This window comes from Saccopteryx leptura, chromosome 9 (assembly GCF_036850995.1).
Source record: "Saccopteryx leptura isolate mSacLep1 chromosome 9, mSacLep1_pri_phased_curated, whole genome shotgun sequence".
In the NCBI taxonomy this organism is placed as follows: Eukaryota; Metazoa; Chordata; class Mammalia; order Chiroptera; family Emballonuridae; genus Saccopteryx; species Saccopteryx leptura.
Genome location: NC_089511.1, coordinates 58,322,155 through 58,339,151, shown reverse-complemented (window position 1 = coordinate 58,339,151; position 16,997 = coordinate 58,322,155). Strand labels below are relative to the sequence as shown.

At 42.0% G+C, this 16,997-nt stretch overlaps 1 protein-coding gene across 2 annotated transcripts in view; it reads right to left on the bottom strand.

The window, feature by feature from the left end:
• Positions 1-15,857, bottom strand: part of BICC1 (BicC family RNA binding protein 1) — a 365,663-nt gene extending 349,806 nt beyond the window's left edge. For both annotated transcript variants that reach the window (XM_066349083.1, XM_066349084.1), the window contains exon 1: positions 15,379-15,857. In XM_066349083.1, the coding sequence (XP_066205180.1) occupies positions 15,379-15,568 (190 nt within the window). In that variant the 5' untranslated portion in view covers positions 15,569-15,857. The remainder of the gene's footprint in view (positions 1-15,378) is intronic.
• Between the last annotated feature and the right edge of the window lie 1,140 nt (positions 15,858-16,997).

The following is a 16,997-nucleotide window of genomic DNA, read 5'->3' as shown; positions in this document are numbered from 1 at the left end:
GAGGCTTTAGTCTCTTGCTACCTCTCATGTCTGTCCCAGGCATTCAAAGTAAGTCAATTTTTCCATCAGTGCTCCAAGTCAGATGAAATATAAATCAATACCTAAAGTAGCCCCCTAAAATGCTGGAAAGTTGAACATTTCACTGTTCTCCTTCCCTTTCTCCAAGGAGATGCACACTTTGAAGCTTTCCTCCCAAATGCTAGTTTTGCTGGCTTTGGGGGGAGAAACTAATGCAAATAAAATAAAACTACTTTTCTTAGCAATTACAATGCAGCTGTTCTTGGCTTTGAGTTTCTGTGAACATTCTCATAACAGCTTTTCGGACTGTGTATTAAGCTGGTGTTTCTGTGGGGGGGCAAGATCTGGGGCTTTCTATTTCACCATCTTGCTGACCACAGATAGATTTATTTCTGTAATCTCATATTACAGCAAACTCAAAAGAAACATACATGATAGTAGTTATCAAGAATTTACAGTAGAGAATTGTTTAATTTAGAACAAAGCGTATGAAATATCAGAAACATCTACTTCTATATCTGCCTTTCTGAATTCTTTTCCTTTTTTACATTTAAAGTATATAAAGATATTGAACTGTACATACCATCTTACCTCTAATATACTTCATCTCTGATCCAGTCAGGCTACAGTAAATGGTTCTGTGCAGGCATCAGCCCACTTTGTGCTGTTAGTCTCACCTCAAGCTTACCCCAGATACACTTCTCACTTCCTGTTCTAGGAGACTTTTGGACACGTGGCCTAGTAGGTATCACATGTATGTAACCGACCTACAAGTGCAGGGGAGGCAATTTCCACTAGGCAACCCTCCATCCTCTTCAAAGAGGGACAGAAGTTGAAAAACAAATGCTGCTCCTTTTAGTCCTTTAGATAAATAACTTACGGATGTTATCTGGGACTTACCAGAAACAACTTTACCTTCTTCTTTCCTATATGACTTTCCTCATACCATCATTTCCTCTTCTTGAGAGCACTTTCCAAATAAACTAGCTGTCACAAGCTCTTGTCTTGTGGGACAGAGGTAAGTGACCCAGTCTAAGACATACATTGAGTAAACAGGGCTCTACTCTGTGGGATCTCCTTCCTTTTTATTAGCAGGTACAGATAGGTTTCTTCTCTTGCAGGTACAGATAGTTTTTTCTCTTCTAGACTGAATTCTACTTAAAGGTAAAGGATTGTATTCACTTATGTATTTCCATAATATAATTTTATTAAACACACACAACAATTTTCCACTGGGTTTTAAGATGGCCTTACTATTTCCAAATAATTTATGAAATAATTTTCATAAACATGAAAACCACTTTTGCAGGACCTCTATCAAATTAAAATCCATTTTTATAATATTTTGTGCTCAAGCCTAGTTATTTTGACTTGATCAATATACTTTTCATAGATAATGCATTCCAGATATCCATTCAGATTAATTAAATCTATTTTTGAAGACAATATTTCTGTTTAGGTGACAATTTGACTGGCAGCAATGTTTTACTAAATTATAGACCCTGTAATAAAATTTAAAACTCTATAGATCTATGCTAATATTGGGTTTTCTTTCCCAAATAAAAAGATAATTTAAGAAAAACACTCACTTGGATTAATATAAATGTTTATCTAATTTCTCCTGTAAAACTTAAACATACATTTTCTAACTTTTTAATTAAATCATTAAATTGAAGCAATTGAAAATTAATGAAATCTTGACAAAATCTTGACTTTGTTTTAAATGGCACTTCAAAAGCTCAAAATATGATAAAGGGATCAACTCAAATCATAGATAATATAAGCTTTAGAGGTCTTATGTACAAGATAAGGGAAATACTGTGTTGGTTTTTAAAAAATCAATAAGCAATTAAAGTAATTCTGAAAATAAACTAAAATTTGACCAGCCCTGGCCAGTTGGCTCAGCAGTAGAGCATCAGCACAGCATGTCAAAGTCCTGGGTTCGATTCCCAGCCAAGGCACACAGGAGAAGTGCCCACCTGCTTCTCCACCCTTCCACCTCTCCTTCCTCTCTACCTCTCTCTTCCCCTCCTGCAGCAAAGGCTCCACTGGAACAAGGTTGGCCTGGGTGCTGAGGACAGCTCCGTGGCCTCCGCCTCAGGCACTAGAATGGCTCCGGCCCCAACGGAGTAACGCCCCAGATGGGCAGAGGATCACCCCCTGGTGGGCATGTCAGGTGGATCCCAGTTGGGTGCATGCGGGAGTCTGTCTGACCGCTTCTAACTTCGAAAAAATACATACACATACACACACACACAATTTGACCATAGAAATATCTTTTAATTTGAGAAAAATAATCTGATAAACATCACTACATTTCCCTGCTATGTTTCTCTAGTGGTTTAGAGGACAGATATAAATTCTGGCACATGCTTGATAACAACATGCTGGCAGAGGGAGAGGAAAATGTGACAAAAAGATGCCACTCGGGTAAGTACACAATCTCCTTTGTTTATCTAATACAGCGTGTCAACACCAACAGATCTCAACTATGATCTACACTGTCATCCCTGCTCAACTACTATAGAAAACCTTAAATTAGCTAACATCTAGCCCACAGAATACAGGACACTGCAAACCTACTGCCAAGATGGCTGAAAGTAGAGCTTGTGGTTAACTCTCTTGAGAGTACTTGCTCCTCCAAAGCCGAGACAATAAACTGTCCTCATTCTACCACCTTCCCATTTTCTATAAACATTCATCTGTGTGGCACAAAATAAGACAAATTCCTTCCAAATCACTCATGTATGTAAAGCTGTCAGCCTGCAAAACCACAGGCCAAATACTATTGGGTTTCTATTGCATACTGTGCCAAAGACTCAAAATACCAGAGCTGGTAGGGATCTTAGGGTCAAGCAACATAAAACCCTGTAAGGTGAAATGACTTGTCCAAGGAGACAGTGTCAGTGGCAAGATGGTCATGAATTCATCTGACTTTCAGTTACCCATGTCACTAAGAGAAGTGTTTTATTTCCCTGGGTGGAGGGTAGGAAGAAAGGAAAGAGGGAGGAGGATGGGGGTGGGGATGATGGGGGAAGGGAGGAAGAAAATAAAACAGAGAACCTAATTAAAAGAGTAAAATGGCAATAAATACATACCTATCAATAATCACTTTAAATGTAAATGGCTTAAATGCTTGAATAAAAAGATACAGGGTAAGTGGATGGAAAAGGAAACAAGACCCACATATATGCTGTCTACAACAGACTCATCTCAGAATGAAAGACACGCACAGACTAAAAGTAAAGGATGAAAAAAGATATTTCATGCAATTAGAAAGAGAGAAAAGCTGGGGTAGCAATACTTATATTTATGACAAAATATACTTTAAAATATATATACCATTATTTACAACAGCTAAGATTTGAAAGCAGCCAAGTGTCCATCACTAAATGACTGCGTAAGAAAAGCTGTGGTACATTTACACAATAAAGCACTATTCAGCCATAAAAAAGAAGGAAATCTTACCTTGTGACAGAATGGATGGACCTTGAGAGTATTATGCTAAATGAAGTAAGCCAGTCAGAGAAAGACAAGTACCATATGATTTCACTTATATGTGGAATCTAATGAACAAAATAAAATAACAAAATAGAAACAAACTCACAGACAAGGAGAAAATGCTGAGAGCTGTCAGAGGGGAAGGAGTTAGAGGGCTAGGTGAAAAGATAAAGAAATTAATAAAAAACCCACAAAAACTTCGTATCTACAGACAACAGTATGGTGATTACCAGAGCGAAAGGGGGGTGGACAGAGGTTCAAGAGGGCGAAGGGAGGAGAAATGGTGATAGAAGGAAACGTGACTTGTTTTGTTTTGTTTTGTTTTCAGACAGAGAGAGAGGGATAGACAGGGACAGACAGACAGAAAAGAGAGATGAGAAGCATCAATCATTAGTTTTTCGTTGAGCATTGCAACACATTAGTTGTTCATTGATTGCTTTCTCAAATGTGCCTTGACCACGGGCCTTCAGCAGACCGAGTAGCCCCTTGCTGGAGCCAGAGACCTTGGGCTCAAGCTGGTGAGCTTTTGCTCAAACCAGATGAGCCCGCGCTCAAGCTGGCGACCTCAGGGTCTCAAACCTGGATCTTCCGCATCCCAGTCCGATGCTCTCTCCACTGCGCCACCACCTGGTCAGGCTCGTGACGTTGGAGGTGAATACACAATACAATGTGTAGATGATGTATTATAGAACTGCACACCTGAAACCTATATAATTTTATCAACCAATGTTATCCCAATAAATTCAATAAATTTTTTTAAATAAAACAAAAGTTCCTTTCATAGTACTTTTTAAATCTCTACAATATAAAATTGTGCTTAAGTTATTTCATAATATAAATAAGTGTCTATTATACCTAACTTGATGGGAATCTGTAGGAAAATTACATGCATTCTAAGCCTGCTGTGCAATAATAAAAACAATATATCCTTGCCACAGGAAAATATATATATATATATATATGCCTTTCTTTCAAATCCCTTACAACAAGCCACTCTAAACAACAACATGCCAGTTATAAATTATGCCCTAGTAATGTACTTCAAGATGGTTAATAACATGGAGAAAGTACTATCATCAAGAATAAAGGGAATCAAAGTAAGAAAAGAATCTGAATCTTCTTAATTTCAATTATCATCTATCTATAATGGTTCTCAAAGTGTGGGCCTGGGGCCACTGACAATAAACTCACGAGATTCTTTTCAAAATTCAGATTCCTAACACCATAAACAACTCTCAGACCAACAGAACTGGAATCTCTGAGAGAGGCCCAGAGCTTGCCATTTTACACAATCTCCTCAGTTCATATTTATGTACACAAATATTACAAACTACTGATCCAAAGACATCATTCAAAATTTTCAGCAAAACAGACTTCTAACTCTGAACTGATAATTCAATTACTTCCTAATTTTTCACAACCACCAGCTCAAATAAACTAGGCTGTGTGATCATAGAGACAAGGAACAGATAACCTGAAAATTTGTTCTCTTCTGCCTAACCTATGAATCTTTCCAAAAAACAATTTTGTAAACTTTATCAACAGCCTTAAAATGCCCATGCCCTCAGCCCCTAAATTTTTATCAGTAATAATTTTTCCTATGAGAATAATCAAGGATGCAAAAAAAAGTTATCAGGCAAAAGTATTTGGAGCAGCAATATTAATATTCGTTTTGTGCCATTTCTTAAGTATGTATACTGCATCTGGCCTCGGCAGATGCTTTACATATAGTATTTCTAACGCTCAGAACATAGAAATTAGTTTTAACCACCATTTTAGTGATAAGAAGACTGAAAGTCAGAGAAGTTATTAACTTGAACCCAGGCCACACAACCAATAAATAATAGAGCCAGGATCCAAATCTCAGACAGTTGGAATAGATTCATTAGGCTCCTCTCACTGCTTGGCCACTAAAAATGTTATAAAATGTTGTAATATTTAAGAAAAGTATGATGTGTCAAGGGAATATTATACAGCCACTTAAAACCATGTTCTTCAAGAATCTGGTGAAATAGAAAATACCCATGAGGCAATCTGAACTCAAAAAGAAGGGAAGTGTGATCCCAGTTTAGAATTTAAGGTACACAAGTCACCCAAAGATAGGGACTATATTAGCTATCTTAGCTGTGTCTGCATCCTCAAAGCCTAACACTCTTATATCAATAGCTATTACAAAAATAAATTACATGCAGGTAGATTTTTTAAAGACCACAATGTTATGTGTGGTTATTGCTGGATTTGGGACTCAGGGATGGCTTTTGCTTTTTCACATCTGTTTGTACTTTCAAGTATTCTGTAATAAGTCTGTATTACTTTCATAATCAGAAATAAAAGCAAAAGCCCTGGCCAGTTGGTTCAGCAGTAGAGCATCAGTCCAGCATGTAGAAGTCCCAGGTTTGATTTCCGGTGAGGGCACACAGGAGAAGGATCCATCTGTTTCTCCACCCCTGCCCACCTTTTATAGCTCTCTCTCTTCCCTCCTGCAGCCATGGCTTGAATAGTTCAAGCAAAGTTGGCCCCCAGCACTAAGGATGGCTCCATGGCCTCAAACTCAGGCACTGAAATAGCTTGCTGAACAATGAAGCAGCAGCCCCAGATGGGCAGAGCATTGCCTAGAAGGGGCTTGCCCAGTGGATCCTGGTCCAGGTGTATGTGGAAGTCTGTCTTATGTTTAAGCATCTTCCTATACATGAGATGTAGTTAAGATACAAATCAACTGAATATACAGACTGATATGGACTTGACTGTATTGGCTATAACAAAGAAACGACTTTATAGCTAGAAAGTGATCATTATCTTTTTACATGCCAGTATCATAAATGGGAGTGGGACTTAATCCTTGTTACAAACATAAATGTTTTCATCACCTACAGTTATCAGTCGCTTCATAGGGAGGGAATGGATTTACAAATGTATAACATCTACATAATGGTTATATCAGTGGTTTGTACATTTTGGCTACTGCCCTAAATGGTAGCACCACAAGGATCAAAAACCAAACAAACATGGTGGCTTTGACAACATAACAAGAAGGATTTCCAGCCAAGACCATCCCCATATACTGCAAAAGCCATTACAAATTAGTATTAAAATTATGCCTTGGCCCTGGCCGGTTGGCTCAGCGGTAGAGTGTTGGCCTGGCGTGCGGGGGACCTGGGTTTGATTCCCGGCCAGGGCACATAGGAGAAGCGCCCATTTGCTTCTCCACCCCCACCCCCTCCCTTCCTCTCTGTCTCTCTCTTCCCCTCCCGCAGCCAAGGCTCCATTGGAGCAAAGATGGCCCGGGAGCTGGGATGGCTCCTTGGCCTCTGCCCTGGGCGCTGGAGTGGCTCTGGTCGCGGCGGAGCGATGCCCTGGAGGGGCAGAGCATCACCCCCTGGTGGGCAGAGCGTTGCCCCTGGTGGGCGTGCCGGGTGGATCCCGGTCGGGCGCATGCAGGAGTCTGTCTGACTGTCTCTCCCCGTTTCCAGCTTCAGAAAAAATACAAAAAATTATTTAAAAAAAAAAAAATTGTGCCTTGCCTGACCAGGCGGTGGTACAGTAGATAGAGCATTGGACTTCCAACTGGGATGCAGAGGACCCAGTTTCCAAACCCCGAGGTGATGAGCTTGATCACAGGCTCATCAGCTTGAGCATGTAGTCGCAGGCTTGAGCGTGGGATTATAGACATGACCCCATGGTCAATGGCTTGAGCCCAAAGGTCGCTGGCTTGAAGCCCAAGGTCACTGGCTTGAGCCGAAGGTCCCTGGCTTGAGCAAGGGGTCTCTCACTCTGCTATAGCTCCCAGGTCAAGGCACATATGAGAAAGCAATCACTGAACAACGAAGGTGCTTCAATGAAAAATTGATGCTTCTCATCTCCCTTCCTGTCTATCTGTCCTTCTCTCTCTCTCTCTGTCTTCGTCATACACAACAAAAAAAAAAAAAAAGAAAGAAAAAATTGTGCCTCATCTCTGGTAGTTTATTAATAGGCATTTTACATAAAAGAATCGATATGGTCACTATTATCTCATGTACTTTTAAAGAACTATATTTTAGAATAAACCAGAATGAGCCAACTGTTATATTTAGTTAGCACATCGTTCCAGACTATTTCAAATAGCAAAATATAACACAAATCTGATCATTCTACTATCAAACTGCCTCCAAAAAGACTATCTTCTGAACAAATTCTGATTGTATTTCAGTGAGCAATCTACGAAAATACCAAAGGGCAGAAGCTTGAACTACACTGAACCTGCCAATTCTAAAAGCAATTTGAGATGGGCAGTCAGTGGATGAGAAGGAAAGGGGGGGGGGGAATATCGTAGAATAATAGAAGGTAAAAATGGCTATCTGTACTATGTAATTTTCAATGAAAGTTTAACATGGTAAAACTGTAGAGGGAAAAAAAAGAGTTACATTACTTAGTGGCCCAAGGTCCTATTTGTAAAAAGGGTAATAAGATGAGAACGGCTTTATATGATCACAGGTGTTTCTTATATGATAATGGGAAGGGAGGGGAGAGGGGAGAGGGGAGAGGGGAGAGGGGAGAGGGGAGAGGGGAGAGGGGAGAGGGGAGAGGGGAGAGGGGAGAGGGGAGAGGGGAGAGGGGAGAGGGGAGAGGGGAGAGGGGAGAGGGGAGAGGGGAGAGGGGAGAGGGGAGAGGGGAGAGGGGAGAGAGGAGGGGAGAGGGGAGGGGAGGGGATGGAATTCCACCTATTTATAACATTAACAAATAATTTAGATTTCTAGGGATTAACAATACAGGCCAAAGTCTCCAATACAGGGAAGCTTTTGCTTCAGTCACAAGTTGGAATTTTTGTCACAATGTCCTCTGCTTTGCCCATGTAGGGCAACTATGGGTTGGGTCACTCAGCATCCATTAGATGGCCTTCTTCCTTGCCTACTTCCAGGGAAGCTGGAAAAGAAGTTTGTTGGGCAGATAAATATATTATGCTCACTTTGTTAAAGATTACGCTGCCCACGGGGAGGCCGTTGCCCAGGTGATATTAATGTGTGTCTCTGTGGGCAGGCAGGATTGTTGTAGCCTGGGGCTTAGTTTTGGGATTAAGCCTTTCCCACCCTTTTTGATGTGGGGTGGTACAATCCAATCATGCCTCAGAAAGTGACTTTGTATTAGAGACTTCCCTATTTTGTATATTGGATTAAAGGTTTGGATTCCTACACTATAAAATGCGGGCAGAACAAGAGCTTGTGCTCTTGGTTCCTGGGAATAGCATTAGAGAGCAGAGCAGAGAGAGGCCACGTGGAGTAGGCCAGGAGAAGCAGCCAAGATGGCAGAGTATTGAGTGAGAGGCCAGTTTGTGCAGTTTGGAGTTGGAGAAGGAAGGAGATGGGGAACAGAGGTGAATAAGTCTGGTGGGCTAGAAACCTTTGATTCTAGGAAACTCGGATAAGTCAGTAGCTTTGTGAGCACTGAATGTGAGTGGGTTTTGGAGCCCAGTGTGTGTTTTTACTTGCCCGCCGGGTGCAAGCTAGAATTAAAGATGACGGCCCATCAGTTCTTGGCTCCATTGTTTCTTTACTGACTGTCCGAATCCAATGCGAACCTGCATAGGCCAGAAGGCTGCTGTGATGGTGGCCCTGGTCGTGGCTCCTGGCTTTACAAAGTTACATTCCCATAATCTCTTGTAGTGAAGAGTAGCCAAAAAAGACAGAGAGAAGTTCCAGGAAAGAGAACCCTACATCACATAAACAGGCAAAATCTTGACTAGAAAACAACTTTTGTTCCCCTCTCTCCCTGCACAGATCACAATGCAATGTAAGGCATAGCACAGCCAGACGACAGAGACCAAGGCCACAGGCTCAGGACAGCAGAGGCAAGGGAATTCATTGGGCTCCTCAAGCAGCTATGAAGCCTGGACCTCTTAGCCCCGGATTTTTTGTCAGGTAAGGAAAATAACTCCCAATTTGTTTAAGCCACTCTGTGTTGGGTTTTCTGTTAATCGCAGCCAAACACATTCCTGCCTGTTAATCTCTGTGATATGACAAACCTTTCAGTGTTTTATCTCATCAATGATCAACTAAAGCAAAACCCCCCAAGTCTTTACAGAGATAAGATTCATCAAGAGCGTATACAGCTACTGGGAATGCTTGATCCATGCCTGTGCATGTAGGGCTGTAATACCCACCTCCTTTTGTCCTCATGGGACTCCAGGAGAAGCAAAGTTAGGACCCCCACCCAAGACAGTCTAATGACAGTTTCTGAGCTCATTACTGCCAAGTTACCCAACCTCTGATGGATTTTTAATTTAGACTATAAAGTAATGTCAACCTTCAATTCTGCCTTTTGACTCAACTACAACTCTCTTAACAAACTTCCAAATTGGAAGAAGGCTTTCACTAAAAATTAAATCACTCCTTCCCCCCCCAAAAAAAAATTCATAAGCAGTTTAAAAAAATAAAAATAAAAACCCAGACAAAGCCCTGGCTGGTTGGCTCAATGGTAGAGCATCGGCCTGGCGTGCAGGAGTCCCGGGTTTGATTCCCAGCCAGGGCACACAGGAGAAGCGCCCATTTGCTTGTCCACTCCTCCCCCTCTCCTTCCTCTCTGTCTCTCTCTTCCCCTCCCACAGCCAAGGCTCCATTGGAGCAAAGTTGGCCCGGGCGCTGAGGATGGCTCCATGGCCTCTGCCTCAGGCACTAGAATGGCTCTGGTTGCAACAGAGCAACGCCCCAGATGGGCAGAGCATCACCCCCTGGTGGGCATGCCGGGTGGATCCCGGTCGGGCGCATGCGGGAGTCTGTCTGACTGCCTCCACGTTTCCAACTACAGAAAAGTACAAAAAAAAAAAGAGTAAACAGCAAACAGAACACATTAGCCAGGCACAGCATTTTCTTTGAAAAAGTCCCTTTCTAGACACCAGTGAATGACAAGGTCGGGGTAATGTAAAATTAGAAGGAAAATTCATTAATTTTGCTGCTGCTAGTCTTTATTTAGTAAAACTATCAAAAGTGATTGGCTCACAACCTTTCAAATAATGAGAAATACCCAAGGTAGGAACAATTACAACTAAAAAGAGTATTAAGCCCTCCCATCTTGTACTCAGTATGTACTCAACTGCCAATGTACTTACAAGGGGCACTGTGAACTACCAGGGAGGCCAATAATATTTTGAGAGCTATGAATGTTCATTTATCAATAGATCATTTAATTCATTTTCCAATACATTTCATTTTCATTTTCAATATAAGTATGAATTTTATGAACTATGGTTTATAAGGAATATGGTTATTATTAATGTATTCAGCACTTCCTATGTGGCCAGCACTGTGCTGTTTTACATACATCTTTTTCTCTTAATTATCGCAACCACCTAAGGATGAAGACACTATTATCAACAGCCCCTTTCAGAAATAAGTCTGCAGGTGATGAATTTTCCCAAGCTCCCTATTAAAAGGTAATACCGAGACTCAAATCCAGATCAGGACCTAAGCCCTGTACTTTTAACCACTAAGCTTTATGAAGTGATTCGTTCTTGTTTGTTAACATTAATCAAACATTAGCTAGAAAAATATATTAAGCTTAGCTCTTATCTTCAATTCTAGTACTGACCATTTCCATCTATTTTTGCTTATTTCTCACTACTCCCACCAAAACATCTGAAAAAATTATCTATTCACCAAGTCGTAAGACAGTCTTCACTGTAGTTTGCCAAGTTAAAGAGATAACATCTTTGCTGCTCGTATATTTAACCAATCATGTGTGATAGCCTGTTTTAGTGGCTAGTTCTGCAGCTCAAGGAAGCAGCAATAAATGATCCCAGTTGTGACTGTTATTGTAAAAATGCAACATGCTTTTTAAAGTCTTTAACAGGAATACTCTAAAAGCCCAACAGATGTCAACCTCAATTCATAAAAACAGGACATTTTCCTCCTTTTAACACTTCCTTCTTTCTATGATGAAACTCAAGGGGTTCAAAACTTTTGAAAATACCTATGCTTCTAAATTTTATGCAGGAATTTTTAATTGTATTGCACATTTATATGTTTTTCAACATGAAAAAAGTATAACAGTAAGATGTAAGCAACCAAAGAAAAAGTAATTAAAATATACAAATTCCATATTTGCCTCCAGGACTCTGGCAAACACTAAGACTACTTCTGCCTCTTTGTCTTTTGTGGAGGCTTTTTGTTGTTGTTTTAAGTGAGAGGAGGGGAATCAGAGAGACAGACTCCCACTTGCGCCCCAACCGGGATCCACCCAGCAACCCCTGGCTGGGGACAGTGCTCAAGTCAACCAAGCTATCCTTAGTGTCTGGGGCCAGCATTCGAACCAATCAAGCCACTGGCTGCAAGAGGGGAAGAGAGAGAGAAGGACAGGGAGGGGAAGAAAAGCAGATGGTCACTTCTCAAGTGTGCCCTGACCAGGGATCAAATCCGGGACATCCGTACACTGGGCCAATGCTCTATCCACTGAGGCAACCAGCCAGGGCTGTTTCTCACTCTTCTGACTCATTTATTTTCTACCTCTCCCAGACTTCCCCCATAGCTCTCCTCCCTCTTCACATAGCATAATTCTCATTTAATTGACTTAAATGAACCAACACTATGATATCAGATGAAGCATAAAATATAAATTTTGAAGATCAGTATTAAATAAAAATAACTTTTAACATTAAACAATGCTGTCCATGGTATCCATCCTAAGGCTGAACCTACCCATCAAAAACCTAAACTAAACTTGAAAATAAATTCCCATTTATAACACTGCTGACTTAAAATTGATCATCTTCATTTAGATTTGAACAAAAATGTCCAATATCTGTCTGCATGTCAGTTCCAAAGTAGTCATTAGGCCAGAAAAAAAAGAAGAAAGAAGAAAGAAGGGAGAAGGCTAAGAAGAAGAAAAGAAAAACTAGTCATTTTTTCCTACATTTTCAGCCTAGTGGTTTTATGGGTATCAATTCTTTGGGGATTCAATGATCATCCAGAATGGTATTTCATTTCTTTGACAACTACTCCATTGCCCATATTTTAACCTCTCTGAATTTTTGGTCCATTGCGTAGAAGAATTTCTCTACTAATAAAAATGCAACCCATTAATGATTAACTTGCCCCCAGGACACTCTCTCTGGAAACAAATTCCAAGCATTATAATCACCAATTTGCACTATGCAGACTTAAAGGCAGATAATCTTACTTATCCTGATTTAAATTGGAAACCGGCACATAGTGCAAGGCAATTGTGAAAAGGAAAATGACAAATCCAAAATCACAATCATGAGAAACCCAACCACATGCTAACTTTATTTACTTGGCACTTTTCAAATAAAAGGTTTTCCACCCAAGAATAGCTAACAGTATTAAAATATCTGTTGGCTTGCCAAACTTCCTACCTTGGTATCTATTTTATTTCTTCAATTATGAAATTGCAAGATTCCTTTGTTCCTATTATTTAAGTATATACTATACGTCATAAATTGTGAAAGGCACTAGAAATCTTTTGAATCCATGCTGTAATGTTTAGTATTAATAATTTTTAATGTATGTATTAAGCTCTTATCATTTACCAAACAGTGTGACAGTTTTACCTTACTGAGCATTATCTCTTTTAAGTCTCAAAAAGTCCTAAAAGAAGAATAGCATATCAGTCTCATTTTACAGATGGGCAAACTGAAATAGAGGCCCAGCAACTGTCCCAATAACCACTGGGATTTATTTAAACCTAGGTCTGTATGATTCCAGTGCCTACACTTGTATAACCACCTGTTATAAAGCAATAAGGTACATGATTATGTTTGGTTCTGAAAACTAGTAATATTCCTTCAAACATGGTAGTTCTAAGTAATCTGATACTAGAAACCATGAATCACAAAATGCCTTGGCACACTGTGCACTGGGTTCTATTGTCAAATATGTTCAAAATTTACTTTCTGAGAAGGTATAATTCACTTATTGGTAATTTTGGAAAGTTAAAGCACTATGTTCAATCATTACAGAAATCTGTGGGGTTAAAATGTGAATGTTTTATTATATACTAGCTGGTGAAGAAATGTTAACTCCGTGAAGATGTTTTGTAAATATCACTGCAAAGTAGTATTAAACCATCTCATATTAAAATACCATATCTACAAAAAAGAGAGTATTCAAATTTTTAAAAATGCCTCATGCATATTTCATTTTATTCTAAATTACAATTAATTATTTAGAAAGAGAAATCCATTTCTAAAGCTGAGGTTCTATATGAGGGCTTCCTGGAAGCTAACATAACTGTCGTTACCTCTATATGCATGGGTAAAACAGGTAAGGAAAATGTAATAGTATTAGAAGACCCACCATCACTCCAAATTCATGTAGAAAACAAACTGGAAACTTGTTGAAAAGCTGGGCATGTGGTCTATCAGTTAAATCCAACAATCTCACAGCAATATTTTTCTGAATAAAGGTAACATTTTGTTTTATAACTAGAAACTAGGCAAAAGAGAATCATAAAACAAACGAAATAACTAAAACGGGTTATCAAAATGCAAATGAAGCTTTAATTTCCAAATACACTTTGCAATATTACTTGAACAGTTTTTCATGGAAGTAACTCTCCTAAAAAGTCACCTAACTTAAGGGAGAAAAAGAGAGAGGAAGAGAGAAAGTGACATGACCAGCACTAGGGATGTTATCAATAAAAATACGCAAGGAGGGAGATGAATTTGTAGCTAATCCAGAAACGCCTGCCAAACACTCCTGCTATTTGTTTCCACCAAGTTATTGTTTTGGAAAACATGTTGTTCTCTCTTAAAATAACCTGCTTAAATGTTCTAAAAAGCCACTGCATTTCCAGAGGCTAAACAGCTCCCATATTGCGATGCACTGACTGATAAAGTCAAAGTAAGTTATGCATAAAGCCACACAAAAAAAGTTGGAAGGCTCCAGTGCTCCTTTGTTAAAAGGACACTAGCTACTGAATGACTCCACTACTTGCCCTTAGTGAAACTAACGCCTGGTCCTTAAGAATGGCAGTCATTCAAAATGCCTTATTTTCTCTGGATGAAGGAAATAAGTTAGGCTAGTAATTAACGTTTTAAGGAAGGGTAAAATGACCTTGGGCATTTTGGCATCCACTCTGATAACTCCAACCCTCCCATTAAAACACAGATTTGTTTCCACTCCGATATTGTTAAAGCTGTTGTGCCTGGGAAAGTCCCGAAGAAACTAGGGAGTTTAAAAAAAAAAAAAAAAGTTGTGAAAGACACAGACATTCACAGTACAGGAAAATTTTTATTAACTTAGTGTAACTCAAGATGTGTTTTATAAGCCTGTCAGGAGATGAACACACACTGTCCTCCAACCCAGCAGCATTGCCCCATCCTGGCCCCTCTTACTCCAGGGTGGAGGATGGGGGACGGGAACTCCGGTCTTAAGCCTTGACATCTGCAGAGCGTTTTCCAATAGCCAGACAAGGCCCCTCAGCTGGAGGAAGTGGAGACTGACAAGAGGAAAGAGCGAAACAGACACAGAGAGAGCTAGAATTCAGGGCTGCCAGCGAGTGGGCAGAGTCACACATACTCTGTGCGGTCCGAGTAGGTCCGGAGGACACAGCCCAGGTATCCGAACTAAAAGCTGGCATCTCCAAAGTCCAGAACGCAACTTGGGCGCACCGGTACAAACTCGGCCTTAGGCTTTTCTGAAGTCGGCAAGTTAGCACAGGGTTCCTGGTGCCTTGAGACCTGAGAGGCGTGGAAGGGTGAAAAGTCCCACTAGATCTCCACTCCCTGGGTGTCCCCCGGTTCCACGAAAAAGAGGATCAGGAAACTAAGTCGGCTGTGGGCCGGAGTGGCGGGCGCCGGGGCGCATGACGGGGATGTCCCGAAAGGAGCTGGGGGCTCAACCGGGGAGTCCGAGAACGCGGGGGGATGCCTACCTTGTAACATGGCCTCAAGTTTCTTCCTGTCCACGCGGAAGCGCTCCTCGCTCCACTCTGGGCTGTGCAGGGGCGCCCCGGCGACAAGGTCGTCCTCGGAGCCAGGCATGGGCGAGTCAGTACTGCGCTCACTGTTGGAGCCCGGGTCCGACTGGGCTGCCAGGTAGCCGGGCTCGCCCTGGGAGGCCATGGTGGGCGCGCGGCGTCTGGGCTCCGGCTGCGGCCGCTGCTGTGCCTGCGCCGCCGCCGCCGCCTCCGCTCGCCTACCGGGCTCGTCTGGCTCCCAGCACCGCGGCGCTACCTCGTCTGCCCGCAGCCGCCGACGCCGCCGCCGCCACGGAGTCCCCGGCGCATCCCAGCCCGGGGCGCCGCCCACGCCGCCTGCCGCCCAGGGTCCCGACCGGGGTGCGGGGCCAGTGGCTGCACCGCCCCCAGCCAGCAACGCCCGCGCGAAATGAGCGCGCCGCGCCGCCCGCTTATCCATCCGCAGGACTTCGGCGTACCCCCGCTCCCGCCCGCCGCCCTTCCAGCCGCCCGCTCATTGGCCCGGCAGGCCCACCGGGAGGCGACGCGCGGGCTGGGGGGTGGGGTGGAGCGGGCGGACCCTGGTGTTTGCACACACTCGCGCGCACACACCCACCACGTACACACTACTACTTTTCTGCACTTAAACATATAGATCTTGTCCCACGCACATACTTTCATAGTTCTTCAAACAGACACAAAGTTGAAGCACAGCACACTCCTGAATGTACATGAAATGCACACACAATTTCCTTTCTACTTACACAGGACACACTACTCTCTAAAACCCACAACCCCAGTCCATCCCTCAAGTTGGAAAGAGGAGGGAGGCAAGACAACACTTGCGGAAGACACAATGCCCATCTTTCACAAACATCACTGTGGTCATAGCCTCCATGCACTTCATTCCTCCACTAACGGTTCAAATTCAGATGGCTTCTCTCACTCATCCCAGCAAAGCGGCCAGCTGCACAGGAGGTGGACAAGAGGCTCACTCAGAGGCAGGTTAAGGTCTGTTGAGGCCCCAGGCACAGAAGAAAATATTGGGCCCCTTAAAAAAAGAGACAGGGAAAATAGAAATACATGTTAACCATATTTTAAATAAATAAATAAATAATACCATGTTAAAATTGCACATATGAAACCAAACTTGGTGTCATTGGAAAAAAGTATAAAGTTGGGGTTTGTGGGGTCCTTAAGTGCCCAGTGCGCCTGCTGTTAAGTCCGCCTCTGGGCTCGCTCACTCTTTTTATTGCGAGGAGAGGGAGGTTTTTTGGTTCTGTTTGTTTGTGTTTAGTTTTCTGTATGATTCTCAAGGAATGGATTCAGCTGATTTTGAAAGGTAGAAGAAAGAAAGAGAGGAGAAAGGCAGGAGCAAAAAAAATTTAAAAGGTGGCTCTGAGGTTGCAACGGTGGTTGCTGGTTCCAGGGCTGTCTTGCCAGGGACTAAGGGCTCTTCTCCCATCTCAAGATCAGTGTCTCACAGACGATAACCAGCAAATGTACCTCAGATCCTACCTACCCTGGCCAGCCTATCCACTGCCACTCTCAAACTTGAACTTGAAGTACCAGGAAAGAGGAAATTTGTTTGCACT